At 38.8% G+C, this 16,221-nt stretch overlaps 3 protein-coding genes across 5 annotated transcripts; 1 reads left to right on the forward strand and 2 right to left on the reverse strand.

Annotated features, from left to right (window-relative positions):
- Positions 1-267: 267 nt before the first annotated feature.
- LOC115621060 (nucleolar protein dao-5) lies at positions 268-3,688 on the forward strand. 3 transcript variants are annotated; one of them, XM_030514603.1, is made up of 4 exons: positions 268-483; positions 739-2,190; positions 2,250-2,411; positions 2,649-3,338. In XM_030514603.1, exons 1-4 carry the CDS (start codon positions 385-387, stop codon positions 3,096-3,098), a joined length of 2,163 nt encoding a protein of 720 aa, XP_030370463.1. In that variant the 5' UTR covers positions 268-384; the 3' UTR covers positions 3,099-3,338. The 3 variants fall into 3 exon arrangements, with proteins under 3 accessions (XP_030370463.1, XP_030370455.1, XP_030370447.1); XM_030514595.1 differs by having other exon boundaries at positions 293-483; positions 3,195-3,688; XM_030514587.1 differs by lacking the exon at positions 2,250-2,411 and having other exon boundaries at positions 299-483.
- A 2,682-nt stretch (positions 3,689-6,370) lies between these two features.
- On the reverse strand, positions 6,371-10,647 carry LOC115621508 (delta-1-pyrroline-5-carboxylate dehydrogenase, mitochondrial). Its single transcript, XM_030515180.1, has 8 exons — positions 10,546-10,647; positions 9,075-9,203; positions 8,535-9,008; positions 8,242-8,413; positions 7,993-8,180; positions 7,708-7,930; positions 7,088-7,455; positions 6,371-7,024 (listed from the first exon to the last, which is right to left on the reverse strand). Exons 2-8 carry the CDS (start codon positions 9,131-9,133, stop codon positions 6,790-6,792), a joined length of 1,719 nt encoding a protein of 572 aa, XP_030371040.1. The 5' UTR covers positions 9,134-9,203; positions 10,546-10,647; the 3' UTR covers positions 6,371-6,789.
- A 390-nt stretch (positions 10,648-11,037) lies between these two features.
- On the reverse strand, positions 11,038-11,478 carry LOC115634143 (prisilkin-39). The gene is made up of 2 exons (XM_030531720.1): positions 11,196-11,478; positions 11,038-11,111 (listed from the first exon to the last, which is right to left on the reverse strand). The coding sequence occupies exons 1-2, from the start codon at positions 11,476-11,478 to the stop codon at positions 11,038-11,040; spliced, it is 357 nt and encodes a 118-aa protein (XP_030387580.1).
- Between the last annotated feature and the right edge of the window lie 4,743 nt (positions 11,479-16,221).

The following is a 16,221-nucleotide window of genomic DNA, read 5'->3' on the forward strand; positions in this document are numbered from 1 at the left end:
TTCAAATATGTAATATTTTGTATAGCGCTAGAGTTCAATTTTCTAGTTATGTGTTCTATTTGTATATTTTAATAATTGCTAGTCCTAATATTTTGTATGTATGTTTTCAAATTTCTTATTATATAACATTTAATAGTAGATTATTCACGCTTCATTCTGTGCCATTTCAACAGCGAATAATTTTATATCCAGTGTTATAAAAGTGTCGTCAAAACAATGTTTCGCTGTCACCGTGAACAGGAACAAAAATATTACGCACATATACTGAAATGCCTACATATGGCAACTTCACCCTACAACACGTGTGTGGAAAGAATTTTGGCGTGACTGCGGCCGCATTAATATCTTGTAGTTCACGAATTTCAGTATAGTCAGAGTGTAATTATGGCGGAAATAGCTAAAATAGCAGATGCAATTGTTTTAGATTTCTTAAAATCGAAAGACAAAAATCTGGCTAAGGTTTTTGAGCAGAAAACTAAGGCGGTATGTATTGCATCTTTACTCTCATTTGTTGCAACTGATTTCATGCGCAAAGGTGTGTGTTTGCGCCCGAAAGGATTATGTACATACATATATACAAGCAAATGCATGTACATGTACATACATACATATGTGCGTAAACTTTAAAAATTAGTCCGTCGCTTCCGAATGATACAGTTGTGCGCAAAACTAAATACTTTTATCATGTTTCGTTTGAGCACGTGTTTACATTAACCATAAACATTATTTTATGTACAGGCATCTGTTGGCAAGAACACACCCAAGTTGAACGATATATTAGCTTTTTATCAAAAAAAAAGTGAGAATAAAATACCGGCCATAAAAACAAATTCTACTAACAGTGAAAGTGAGGACAGTGATTCCGATTCGGACACGGATGATGCACCCAAAAAGGCGCCGGCACAAGCACCATTGACAAACGGAAAAGCAATCAAAAAGGCTTCATCTAGCAGCGATGATAGTTCCTCAGAAGAGGAGCAAAATAAGTCTTCCTCAGTTGCAAAAAAAACAGTAGGTGCAGTTGTTGCTAAACCGTCTGCAAAGAAAACCCCCTCCTCCAGCAGTGAAGACAGCTCCTCAGAGGAAGAACAAAAGAAACCTGCAGTTGTTGCTAAACCCTCTGCAAAAAAAACCGCCTCCTCCGGAAGCGAAGACAGCTCCTCAGAGGAGGAGCAAAAGAAACCTGCAGTTGTTGCTAAACCCACTGCAAAAAAAACGGCCTCCTCCAGCAGCGAAGACAGCTCTTCAGAGGAGGAGCAAAAGAAACCCGCAGTTGTTGCTAAAATACCAGTTGCTAAAACTAATAAAAAAGCACCTTCATCCAGCAGCGAAGACAGCTCCTCAGAAGAGGAGCAAAAGCAACCACCAGTAGTTGCTAAAACTCCCAAGAAAAAAGCTACTCCATCCAGCAGCGAAGACAGCTCTTCAGAGGAAGAGCAAAAGAAGCCTACTGTGGTAACTAAAATACCAGTAGTTGCTAAAAAAGCAGCACAAGACAGCAGTGAAGACAGCTCCTCAGATGAGGATGAACGGAAGCCACCATTATCCACCCAAAAATCGCCTACCAAAACTCCCGCGAAAAAAGCGGCTTCATCCAGTAGCGAAGACAGCGATTCCGACGACGAGTCAAAACCAGCTGCTGTAAACAAAGCTCCTGCTAAAATTACACCTATTAAGAAGGCAGCCTCTTCAAGCAGTGAATCATCTGATTCCGATGAGTCAGAAAAACCTGCAGCTAAAAAGCCAAAAGCGGCGGTAACTCCTAAGAAAGCTTCATCTAGTAGCTCTTCCAGTGAGGATGAAAGCGTGCCCGCTGTCAAACCGGCAGTACAAAAAGGTAGCCTTCTAGCAAAAAAAGCTGAGTCATCGGATGAGTCCTCTGACTCGGACGATGACGTTAAGTCTAAAGCTAAGCCGGCAAACAAGGCGAACAAACCAGCTACTAAAAAGGCCGAAAGCTCAGACTCCTCATCTTCAGATGAAGATTCGCCGCCAGCTAAAAAACCAGTCGCAGCTAAAAAGGTAGAGGCATCCAACGACAGCGAAGAAGAGTCGGGAGAAGTTAAGCCCAAAGCCAATGGTGCCCAAACGTTTGGGAAAAAGAGAAAATTCAGCGGTGGCGACACTGAAGCTAAGGACTCTCCTAAACATCAAAAATATAACAACTTCGTTAAGTCGGGTGAACAGCAGGTGAGTCAAAATTGTATATCTTGAAACCACTTTTCTGTAAACTTAAGGGATTTGTCCAGCGCAACGTCTTTGCGTCCACACCTAACAATAACAATAAAAACCAGAGCCAGCAGCTAAACAATAGCGGCGGCCAGGGACGACGTCGGTCGCCCTTTCGTCGCGTACGCACTGAGGAGGTGCTTGTGGATCAACGCGTAAAAGACATGTCTTTTGAAGCGAAGGTAAGTGTCGCAAATGGTGTGTGCGTGTGGGGGAAGGTTGGATCATTGGATTAGGCTTTAGATAACAGAGTAAAATATGATGGAGGGGGGGATGTAGGGTAAGCACAAATTAGCAACACGCGCCATATGCTTAAACCATTTGCGGCACTTATTGACTGCCCAAAATTATCTACTCTTTCTATTAATACAATATTTTCATACATTTGCTAATTTGTGTTTACCCTTTATTCATTTTAGGATGGTGGCTTCAAGAACTCTCGCGGACGCGGCGGTTCAGGCTTCGGAGGACGTCCAGATCGTACCAAGTGGGATAACGACAAACTGAATGGCGAGGGTGGTGACAAGAATGGCGGTTTTCAGAAAATGGGCGATCGCAAGTCCTTTGGAGGATTCGATAACAAACGTGGAGGCGGAGGAGGAGGCGGCCGTGGATTCGGACAAGGAGGAGGCCGTGGATTTGGTGGACGAGGTGGTGGTGGCCGTGGTGGTGGTGGTCATGGCGGTGGCCGCGGTGGCGGTGGTGGCCGCGGTGGCGGTGGTGGCTTTGGCGGTGGTGGCCGCAGTGGCGGTGGTAGCTTTGGCGGTGGTGGCCGCGGTGGCGGCGGTGGTTTTGGCGGCAATAGGTTCAACAAGTCATTTGACTCGGCGAATAACACACAGAATAAGAAAATTAGCTTTGATGATTAGGTTTAGTTTAAGCAACCACCCCTACAAGCACACACAAAACCACAGTATGCCCCATTGTTACATAACTATACCAATATATACATATATATATCATAGAAAAACGCAGCTGGCTCCTGGGGCGAACGCGCCAATTATGACTTAAAATTTACACGCGGAAAATCTTTTAAGCACGAGAAGACCAAGAAGAAGCGCGGTAGCTACCGGGGCGGCCAAATTGACACAGGCGTGAATTCTATCAAATTTGACTAGATTTTTTGGTAAATTTAGGAAGGTTTACCAATCTTCGGGTCACCCATGCTGGTTAGAATTAAATGAAAATTCAAATAGCGACCAGTAAACTTCTTAGTCATAAGTAACTGCATATATGTATGGTAATTGTAGTTTTTAAGGCCGGATATTTTGCTTGAATTGAGTAACTAAAATTTTCTATGATGACGTAGGCTTCATAGAAGTGCGAAAATACCATACAAACACTTAAACTACGGAAATTTTTGTTTCTAAAATCATGAGCATTACTTCAAATTGATTTTTCAGATATGACTTTAAATATTAACAACACATTAAATTAGAGTGTAACGAGAATGTAAACAAAAAACAGATTATATTTAAAAATATATGCGTATTTTTACTCTAAAATGAAAAATTTTATGAATTTGCAACTTTAATTTAATTCAAAGTTATTAAGAAATACATACATACATATGTACTTCGCAATTAGATATGATATTAGAGACTATTTTCTATGCTTGCTTTGTGCAAACCTACTGGAAACGAAAATAATGTTTTCGAAATGCACTCAAAATGGGGATTGTTTCAGAGATAAAACTATCGTCCGACGTTTATATTTCACCCGGCTTAAAGCGTGAATCTTGTTTTGATAGGAGAGCTCCTCTTCCGCAACCAATGGCCAGCTAGCTTCCCCACCATCAGAGCCGGATCTCTATCAAAACCTATGTATTATTTTGACGCTGAAACTCAGCACGATTGCCGCAGCCTCGTCTAAAACGAGACATTTTTATACCCTGTACCCGTAGGGTAAAAAGGGTATATTAGGTTTGTGCAAAGTATGTAACATACAGAAGGAAGCATCTCCGACCCCATAAAGTATATATATTCTGAATCAGCATGACGAGAGAAATCGATCTAGACATGTCCGTCCGTCTGTCCGTCTGGATGAACGCGAGGATCTCAGAAACTATAAAAGCTAGAATAACCAAAGTTGGCATCCAGATTCTCCTAGGTCCGAGTAAGGACGAGTTTATTTTATTTTTTTTAATTTTCCCCCCCTTCCCCCGCTACAGAATTTCGTCAATAGCGTCCACATTTCAAATGCTACCTAAACCAAACTTTGCACACATAATTAATATATAATTGTCTACTGTTGTTCAAAATTTTATTCAATTCGGTCAATTTTAAGAAAAGTTATTAGCAAAACAAATTCTCCCCAGTACAACCCCACCAAACTGCTGCAACAAGTTCGTTCTTCTTCTTCCTCTTTTTGCTGCAGCTATGGGCGCATATAACTCAGTGACGGAAGTTTTCCTGGGTACAGGGTATTACACTGTCGGGCTTGCTCGATTGTAGCGTTCTCTCTTGTTAAGACTGCGCGGGGATTATTGTAGTGAGACTAGAATTGTGGCATTTAATGACACACTCGTAAGTACCTCATATTTTTGTATCATGAGCAGAGACTACATTTCCGACTACAACTTCCTTTAATATTTTCTAGTGGCTAAAACTGCTCTAAAAGAATACGATTTGAGATTGAAATATTAAGAATTCCGGTATTAGATGAACTTTCATTACCTGCTGACCAAGAATATATATACTTTTTGGATGTACTTTGATTCTTTAAAAAATAATCAAGCATGGAATGCTAGAGTCCTTTTTGTGGGAATGGGTAGAGATTTTTAAAGAGTTAATACCGTTCTTGTTATAACCTGTATCCAAGGGGTGAAGGGGTATAGTAGTAGTTTTGTGCGAATGTACATATGTAACAGACAGAAGGAGGCGTGGCAGACCCCACAGAGTATATATACATATATTATTGGTCAGGATGACAAGTCGAGTCGATATAGCCATGTCCTTATGAACGCAAGGATAAAAGCTAGAATAGCATAGGTATCCAGATTCTCAAAAGACCGAGAAAGTAGAGTCAGTATACCAAGTTTCATCATGACAGGCTAATTATGAAGAAAGTTATAGATATAAACATTCACTCTGCCGACGCTCTGTCCGCAGCTCTGCCTGCAGCTGTTGTTTCTGATTTGACTTATTTCTGTACTGCATACATACACACGAAGATATAAATGTATGCTGTTGATACTGTACTTTGTATGTATGTATTCAATATTTTTTATTTGATTTAATTAATTAAATTTTTTTAAATTTATTTTTTTGTGGAGAGTACAGGGTATTTTACTATCGGGCTTGCTCGACTGTAGCGTTCTCTCTTGTTTTGAATTTAATTTGTGGGGTGTGTTTTTATTTTGCTTCCATTCATTTTAAATTAATTTAATGTTGATAACTAAATTTTCGCTTAATGTTTTGGATATATTTTATTTTGTTTTCCATTCTCTAAATATCTCTTTTTACACAATTCGTTTTTTGGTAAGTCTAATAACATATGTTATTGGAATTTTAATAGCTTTTTCCCTTTTGCTTTATACAAGTAAGTATCCATTTTATTGTCTTTGTATTGTTTGTCGATAACTAAATAAAAGTCATATTATTGCTAGAAGCTTTGGAAGGGATGGGAGTGCTTAGGCGGTTTATTTGTCGTTCGACGCGCAGCGAACGTGGCCTTTTAAATGGAACCTTTCCACGAATAAAGAATCGATTTTCTAATTATTTTGTGTATGTCCGATGTATGGTTGGATAGCGAAAGCATTTATTGATTGGCAAATTCCGAAGGGAGAGTTATTTTTAATAACATAGTACTTGCAATTTGAAGACGAGTGTCGGGTGTTAGAATCTAATTGCTGGGACACGTTTCTAAAGTAGGTAGTTCAATCTTAATGGAGAAGATTGTGTTATATTTTTACTGGCTGGAAGACACAAGTAAGTATTAATATTAGGTGTCGAGTTAGTGCTATCAGACACATTGCCTCTGGAAATGCTTCTGGAAACAGTATCAACAGACAAATAATATTTTTGTTTTTCGTTATAATTTTGACAGGTTTTATTTGTTCTTTTTACTTATAAGCCATGTTTGTGATTTTTGCTTCTCTACCTTTCCGCTCACAAATAGTATTCAAATGTATTGTCAACTGTTTGCTTTTACAAATAGCATCTTTATATAGTGCTGGTATTTAAAACCAAACTAAAAACAAACAAAACGGGTAACAAAATACAAATCAAATAATTGTATAAATAATCACAATACGTTCAAATCTTGATGTATATATCATTATATAGATCGAGTTTCATACATATGCATACATATTTCATTATATGGTACATAAATGTAATCAGCATATCAATTACTATAATTTGCAGAAATACAGCGTAAATTTTTTAAATACAACATTCAACTATGTAAAGTTTTACGTGAGTGGGCATTTGTGTTATTGTGTATGTAGGTAAAAATAATTTAACAAAATACATATACATACATATTGTTTTTATATAGGTATAGGTATTTATATAGAGATAGTAATTTATGAGATTCCATTTAGCTTTTTCGTTTTCCTTACTCGCTCATATACGGATAATTGATATCGCGCAATGGCACAAAGGTCTCCTTGATCGCCTGCGGTGAGGTCCATCGTAAAATATAGTGTGGTCCGCCCGCCTTGTCGTTGGTGCCGGACATGCGTCCACCTCCAAAGGGCTGTTGTCCCACTACCGAGCCAGTCGATTTGTCATTGATATAGAAGTTGCCGGCAGCCATTTTGAACTCTTCTAAAGCGCGATTGATAAAGTTTCTGCAAAGGAGCAATAATATACAGAATCCATTTTAAGGGAAATTTCATTTCTTATTCACTTACTCATCCTGTCCAAAAACTGCACCTGTCAGCGCAAACTTTGTCGAGGTGTGGACCAGATTCATGGTTTGCTCCAGATCCGATTCTTTATAAACATAGACTGACAACAATGGACCGAAGATTTCCTCTGTCATGATGCGATCTTTGGGATCTTTGGATTGCACAATGGTTGGATTGATAAAGTAACCTTTGCTGTCAGAATAGGTGCCACCGGCAATGATTTCTAGGTTTGGGCTTTTCTTAGCATGTTCTATGTAGCTGGTAATGCGTTTAAATGCTTTGTCATCGATGACGGCCGATGTGAAGCTGCTAAAGTCTTGCACATCGCCAATGTTTAGTTTCTCTGCCTCCCTCAGCAAGCCGGACTTGATCTTTAATAAAAGGGAAGAGGGCATGAGAGACGAGCATCTTTCTACAAACTTTTTTGTGAATATGCAAACTAAAACAAAACATGTTTTAAAAAGGGTTTCTGTGTGTGTTTCAAACTAAGTTTTAAGATCTGTGTGCTCAGACAGACCCAGAATCTCAATACAAAAATATAAGATTTTATAATCCTTTCAAAAACATATTTTAACGCAATATACGTTTTTCCTGACTGCACCTGCTAAAGTGTTAACACTTACATCTGGCCACAGCGATTCGGGAACAAACATACGCGAGCAGGCCGAGCACTTCTGGCCACAATACTCAAAGGCCGAACGAATAGTGGCGGTCACCACCGATTCCACATCCGCTGACTTGTGGATAAAGTGGAAATTTTTGCCACCGCACTCACCAATTAGGCGGGGAAAGTTGACATAATTGTCTATGTTATTGCCCACTTGTTTCCACAAGCGATTAAATGTGCTGAATTAGGGATAGGGAGCTAATAATTAATACTCATAAATAAATATTTGTAGTGCACTTACGGAACGGAGCCAGTGAAATTTATTCCAGCCAAGTGAGGCGATTCGGTAATGGTATCACCGAATACGGGTCCATCGGCGGGTACGAAGTTTACGACTCCATCGGGCACACCTGCTTCTCGCATAATGTTAAAAATGCGCCAGTTCGAAAGCAATGCAGTATCAGATGGCTTCCATAGGACAGCATTGCCCTGCAATGTCAATAAAATGTAAGATAGTCAAAGAGAGGCAGTCATTATGCACAGGACGCACCATTAGAGCTGGTGTGTAGGCCAAATTTCCTCCTATGGCCGTAAAATTAAAAGGGCTGACGGCGGCTATGAAGCCATCGATGCCACGATATCGCATTGAGTTCTTCGTGACCTTTATGTTTTCACTAATGGGCTGATACTTGGCGCACTCCTTAAGAAAGTAGGCGTTCAGACTGCGGTTCAAAAAAAAAAAAAACAAAATGGGTGAAAATGCGTCGAGTTTAGGTTTAGTTTCGGTACTTATGACAAACTTAACCCCAATATATGTCATTATATATAAATTAAATTATTTACCGTATAAAATCAATCAATTCTGCGGCTGAATCGATTTCTGCCTGTATGGCCGTCTTGGACTGTCCCAGCATAGTAGCCGCATTTAATTCTTGACGGTACTTGCCCGCCATCAGGTCGGCAGCACGTTCCCAAATTTTCAAACGTTCAGACAGGGGAACCCTGTCCCATTTGGGCTGCGTATTTACCGCCGTCTTAATTGCCTCCTGCAAAAGCTTTTTGTCCGCATAGTAGAACTTGGCCAGCTTGTGCGCATGATTGTGCGGCATGACCTGATGCACCACTTTTGACGTCTTAAATTCCTTGCCACCAATGACAATGGGGACCTCTTCGCAGTTGGCTGCTGTGTGTTCCAAAGCTTGGACTAGAGCCTTCCGCTCTGGTGAATTTTTGCGGTAGTCTAGTATGGGCTCATTAACCACATTGAAGTCTTGAAGCTTGGTTTCGGGCACCACAGAGCCCAAGCTGCGTGCATAACTGTTGGAGCAAGAAGTTTATTACATGGATCTTAGATATGTATGAGTTTATTTTTCCATAACTTACTGTTTCAGCACGCTTTGCGGCACTGTGCTGCCGGTTGAATTACGTAGCAGTTGCAACATGTTGTGTGCCTCAGTGGATTGTTATATAACTTGTGGAATTATCGGGAACAATGTTGTTCTTAGCACTGAACTGCAATCGGAAAAGAAACAAACGTCATTAGTAATTATAGTAGTATAGTATAGTAAATTTTTATTATCAGCAGCCTTGACAGCACATTCAGTTTTTTTTTTTTGCTTTCGGGTCTGCCCTTATCGTTCTAGTGACGTAAAAAGTCCAAGCTATAGCCGCCTGCCTTGTCTGATAAGGTAAAAGTATCAAACGTGACACACCCACCAATTGCGCAGATAAGATTAGACAACTATGGTTGGCCTGGTAAAATGATTTATTTGTTTGCAGGTTTATATTCTTTGTTTGCAGCATTTGATTACTCAGCAATTACCGACTACGCACAAATTGTGATTGTCTCGTGACAAACAAATAATGGTACGAATGTACATACATATGTACATACATACATATGTATGTATGCATGTACCTTCATATGTAGTATATATGTCTGAAATGGAGGCTGTCAGGTAAAATTGTAAGACCACCAAGTTATTAAAAGAAATGGTTTTTTTTGCAAAACAAAATCCGCACACGTCGATTTTGAAGCACATCAGCTGTTGTGCCAATGGAAAATTCTATACTCAAAAAGTAAGGAACGGAAGGGGGAGAGAGAGAACTAACTCGCCGACACGCACTTCGTTACCGTTTGACGTTTGTTGTACATAGTTTGTTAGACGATACTGCCGCTGCCTCGATTTATGCAATTTAATTTAGTGAGGAGAGCACGGGCCGGGCGACGACAAAGCACCCCAGCGGTGTTGTTATTGGCGCAGGTGACAGTTGAAAAGAGAGCGAGAGAGCGAATTGGCATTTTGGACATAAAACCGCGGAGCAAGCACTTATTAACTTGAAATTCTGTATGTGCTTGCTTATGTACATACATGTCTGTATGTTCTTTGTTTTTTAATGCTATTAGTTGTTTAATTCTTATGTACACGAACATAACCAACTAGCAATTGGAACTCGACAAATATACATATGTACATATGTATGTATAATTATGTTTAGTATATGCACACATACTCGTTAACAATTTTAGTAAATTTGTATTTTTTACGACAGCAAATTATAGATTTTATAAATGACATGCTCATACGTATACGTATGTTTATATGTATGGATGATTTTACATGCTTAATAAGCATTACTAGGATGCACAAGCTCACACACATACGCCTAAACCAACGGACAAGATGCAAGTCGGTTTGTTTTGTTGGCCTTGTTATGCAATATTGTGTTTGCTATTGCCATTAGATCTTTTGTTTTCATTAAATTTAAAAATACTTCACTTTCTATTTAACTTTAATGAAAGCGATTTGATTGTTTTAATACTTTTTATAATTAGTATTACATATAGGCTTACTTTTAAAACCGTGAATCAACGACTGCGTCTATGCCTGCGCTTTTGTTTGGCCTGTGCGAGACTACGTGCTGGCAAATTACAAGGGTACTGGGCAAATCTGAAAAGCAACTGATGTATTCGATATTTTATATCCAGATTATCGATATTTTTCGAAGCGCGGCAACACTGCTCGATGGCACTAGTCAGCACTGTTAGACGAAAGAAAGTGTTATCGGTGCCAATCTTATTTAAGTTATTAAAATAGGTTGTTATTCTTTTATATTTATTTAAAAGCTTTAAAATATGTTATAAAGTAACAAACATTATGGTTAAATCATTTCATTGCCTTTTTATTTCAATTACGACTAGAAATGTTGGTAAACGAATTTTATTTAGTTTATACATACATACATACATACATCCTATTTACACAGACAACTTAAGTACTTAGTAACTAACTGGTAGGCGAGTAATTATGCTTATTATATATTCGTAGTCCTATCCTTTACAGGGCTAGCCGTAAAACCCTCCACCACTTCCCGCACTTGCGCTGGCAAATCCACCACTGCTGCTTGCGTATGCGGTATCTATAAAAGAAAACATGTCCAGAACACTTGTACAATGTACGCACCACTTTAATAATTGTCTGTCCGTATCAGTCGCATACTTACTCATTCCGTTGCCGTAGGGGTAACCGAACCCGGGATAGCTTTGGCCATAGCCTCCGTAAAATGTGTATGGATTATAGTTGTAGTTATAGCTGGGATATGAATAATAAGGATATCCCATACTAGGGTATCCATAAATGCTGTTTCCGTAAAGGCCTCCGTATCCAGAGCTTCCGTATCCGGCGCCACCATATCCCGTGCCGTAACCTGTACCATATCCTGGATAACCGAAATATTGGGCGAGTACCTCGCCCTGCTGCAACAAAGCCCACAATGCCAGCCACATGATGGGGCGACACGTTATTTGCTTTTCTATCATCATAATTTTCTTTAATTCCTTTGACGCGTTAGCACGATTCACTATTTGACCAAATACTGAATGCAAAATCGGAACTATTTCTGTTTTTATACGTTGTTATAATACATTTTTGACATGACGGTTGGTTGAAACGTTTTTTTAATAGCGCTTAATCGCCCCTTTCATCAATTGCTTGCCCATTTGTTTGCATTTTGTACTGCTCGTTCACGCGTGAGCCACGTTGCGTATACAGAATATTTAAATGTGCTTGTAAATACAATCATTACAAAAGCAGTTGTAAACAAGAACCTATGAGTATAAAACGTTTAATGTTTTCGTTTTCATTGAGCTCTGAGGTGAATACCACATTCACCAATTATTCAATTTCATACAAATGTGACTCAAACTGTTTTGTTTAGATTATACGCATTTTTAACGTGCTTAAATTTTTGATAATCGCTCCAGCAGGGGTTTACCATGGATAGCTTTGCTGATAAACACTGTCATTAACCTTAAAATTTGATGACACGACATTTAAAAAAGAATGTGGCGCTTGGTTAGGCATTTGTCAGCCACCAGTTTAGATAATGTCACTAATTGAAGTTCGCTTCCTAGCCCGTCGGCGGCAGTGGTCATTGCTCATCAACGCCCTTCAAATGAGGTCAGTGGATGGCAATTAATGACGTTCTCTATTCTTTTTTTTTTTTGGTATGAACAATTTAACTGACCATGTATCCAACTCAGTTTTCGCTGGAGTTCATTGTGAAGGACATTTGCCTCTTACTGTTTCGGATCAACAATTTGAGTTATGGCTGAATAATGAAATTAAATCAATTGTCGGACTGTTGCGTTTGCGAAGGCCATCACATGCCTTCAGAAGGGAGGTGTATGAGTTATATACATACACACATACATATTTGCACACACGTAAAAAATATATTACTTTTCGCTTAAAAGTTATGCATAAAGAAAAATATAAAGTTGTTATTGGTTTTTGGCCACCTTTCTAATGTGCGTTTGATTGTAAAACACTGTTACGTTATATTTCACCTTTTTCGAACATGCTGATAGAACAGTGAATTACGAGTATGTAAGTTTAAGTTTAAACTATAAGGAAGTTTTTGTACCCTGTACCCGTAGAGTGAAATGGGGATAGGTTTGTGCAAAGTTGTTTCAGGAGATAAGCAGCATCTCCGACCCCATAAAGAATATACATAAATATATGTATTCTTAATCAGCATGACACCAAATTTTGCACAAAGATGCCTTATGTGTGTATTCTATACGAGTTTGTTTTATTTTTTTGATTCCCCCCACGTCCCCCCTATGGGGGTTTTCCCGATTTTCCATTCGTATAATCGCCTATATCTCGGAGACTATAAGACCTAGGAACACCAAATTTTAGTCCCAGATGCCTTATGTGAATACGCAGAAAATGTATATTTTGGAATTTCCCTCCCTCCCCCCTCTCCACCGCAAATCGTAACTCCCGTAATTCTTGGAATTTCGAACTAAACTTTTGGAAATACCCAGTTGATTATTATGTGTCCGTGTACCAAGTTTCACTATGATAGACCGATTTAACAAGAAGTTATAGCCATAAATATATTTGCTGCTGCAGCGCTGCTCGAGCGCTGCTCAAGCGCTGCCCGCGACTGTTGTTGATGCTGGTGCTTTGGTTGACTGCACACATGTTTACACAGGCACGAATTGATGCGCATAGACATACATACACTCACACAGACGCAATTGCTATGTAAATGTACAATTATACACCCTTTACGTGAGTTCGAATACCGAGAAAGGTAAAATCGATCAAATTTTTTTTTTTAATTTTCTTAATTTTTTTTTATTTTCTATAATTATTGTAAACATATGTACAGAGTATTTCAAAGTCGGGACACCCGACTTTAGCTTTTTTAATTGTTTTATATGCAGAGTTGTGCCCATGCAACAGCAACAAAAACTTCTGGTAGAGCACGGGCAGCACTGCGTTTATGGCTATAACTTGCTTTAGAATTGTCCGATCATGACGAATCATGACATACAAGTAGATGAGTTGAAGATAAAACAAGAATTTTGTAATCAATTGTGCCCCTGGGTATTCGAATTGTGTCTGTACATGTCTGTGTGTGAGTATGTGTGTAGTATAGGGGTGACCCAAAGCAGCAGCAACAACAGCAACAGCTACAGGCAGCGATTAGGCAGAGATTACATTTATGGCCATAACTACCTTACAAATTCACCTATCCTGTTATAACTTGGCATACGGACACATAAAGACTAACTGGAGGTATTTTAGTTATAAATTCGAAGAATGTTTCCATTGCAAGGATCTAATAACTGAACTGTTTCAACAATACTTATTGGACACCAAAATAGTACTTAGTACAACGACAACAAAACAGGAATGCTTGATTAAAAAACAGCTGACTTTGAGGGCTGTTGCAAACTTCCAGGGCTGGAGGGAAAAGTATTCACTACGCTATTCAAACTCTTTTTCAAAAATTAAAAAAAAAAATTTTTATGCAAAAATTTTAGCAAATCCGATCAGTGTGGAGTGAGTATCGGAGTATAAACAAACTTCCACAACGTATACACATAAGGCATCTTTGTGGACAATTTTGTATCTCTAGCTCTTAAAGTCTCTGTGATCCAGGTGTTCATACGGACTGACGGACAGACAGACAGGACTAGATCGACTGTGATTAGGTTGCGATTTGCAAACATATTGTTAGTAACTAAGAAAATAAATAATCATAAAGTGTAATAAAAATCGAATTCTATTAAAATCGGGTTAAAAAAGTTATTAGGCAAACAGTTTTACGCGAGTACGTCAAAATGACATTTATTAAGGGGCCATCTCTCTTTTGCTTCTATTGCCAACATAGTTACTCCAACTCCAACTTCAACTGCGCCTTTCACTGCAGCAAGCAGCAGCAATAACTTTCCTGAACATATCCTAAAAGTTGCATTACACTTCAGCATATTTAAACGCTAATTGCTTGCTGCCGCGCTCTCCCGCTAGCTTTCCAACGAGATGTTTCGCATTGAATTTTGGCATTTCTACATGTAATTAATTAAAAATTTGTTTTGGCAGCAACTTTTGCTATGCCAGAATTAGGGGAAAAGTCTAATTAAAACTTAAAATATGGGACAACAATAACAAGCAGCAGACAGCAGAAAAAACTGACCTAGAACATTGCATGCGAAATGAAACAGATCGCAACTATCAGAAATGCGCTCAAAACCGAGAAAAGTCACTCAAATAATAAGCAGTGCGTGCTGAGAAAGCGCTCAAAACGAAATACACGGCAAATATTACGCATCCGCCACGTGTGCTGTTGTCTCGTTCTGCAATATGAGAGAAAATGTGCATAAAAAATCAATTAAAACGCACACGAGTGCATTTTGTGTGAACCGACACCGCACTCACCCGCTGAGGTCCTAGCCCTCCACAATAAAAATGTGTAAGAAATTTTCGTGAGCGCTGCCGAAAATAAGCGAAGAAAGGGGAATAAAATCGCCACCGAGGCGCTTGTGTGCACCGACTATTGCGTTTGTTGCTGCCTGGTGGCATTGCTCATGACTTTGCTCTCTGGCATTTTATTTCAGTTATTTGTGCAGCTTCGCTCAGTAAAGTTGTGTGTCCTTTGCGCTTCACTTGCGTCAAATCGCAAACAGCAAATCACGAACCCAATCAAACCACACTGAATCGAATTCGAAAAACCTACACAAAATCACACAAACGTATCAACAAAGCAAAAATCCAGAGTCCGTATTCAAAAAGCCAACCTACTCGGATGACAAAATTGTCATTACTACCGCCTAAACGCTAAACAGTAAGCCAGCATTAAGGGCTTTTAAAGTTCGAAGCGACGAAGATTTAAGTATTTGTGTCAGTGCTCGTGAGTGGCGCGTTATTGTTTTCATTTTGCACTTTAAGGCGCAGGCGGCAGAGTTTTTTGAACCAATTACCATCAAAGTAACAAATGAACAACCGAATCCGAAAAACTAAACCGAAGAATTTTTAATTAATGCAATTTTCCGTATTGACAATTCCTGTATCGAAAAAAAACCTGCGGGTGAGTTTGTGCAACAATCCACAATTTCTATAAACATTGTATTGCGAACCCGGCAGATTATCGCTTACCATTCATATAAATTAACACCGCGCACTATTGGGTACACTATCAAGCATCATCGACTCGTATTTCTGTATATATTTCAGCAGAATATCAGATCAAATGGTTTCATGGTACATCGTATGTAATTTATTAAGTTTTATATACATGTCCCCTTATGAACTCGTAAGTTTACTTTACAAAGTAAGTTTATAAATCTATTACGGTTCTGTAAGAAATATAAAAACATTTTCAACGGTGGAAACTTCATTTGATAAACACAGTAATGGACACAAGTGGAGAAAATAAATAATCTCAGGGCCTATAATTATTATTATTATTTTATTGGTGGGTTGCAACACTGGGGCACATCCTTGGAGTCATCATAGTCAGTTTTTCTTTTTTGTTTTATAAATACAAAAATGTTTATTTTATATATTTATCTTTCTTTATTTACCTAGAAACATACGTTAAGGACAAAAACTACTACTTGTAGCTTTAGGAGCTAGGCCTTAATGTTAAATAGTAAATAAAGATGATTAGATTACGTGCAAGTTATTAAACCTTCTACAATTACATAAATCATAAGACATTGTACACTCTCTTG

This window comes from Scaptodrosophila lebanonensis, unplaced genomic scaffold (genome assembly GCF_003285725.1).
Source record: "Scaptodrosophila lebanonensis strain 11010-0011.00,11010-0021.00 unplaced genomic scaffold, SlebRS2 tig00000001-arrow-pilon, whole genome shotgun sequence".
Taxonomy (NCBI): domain Eukaryota; kingdom Metazoa; phylum Arthropoda; class Insecta; order Diptera; family Drosophilidae; genus Scaptodrosophila; species Scaptodrosophila lebanonensis.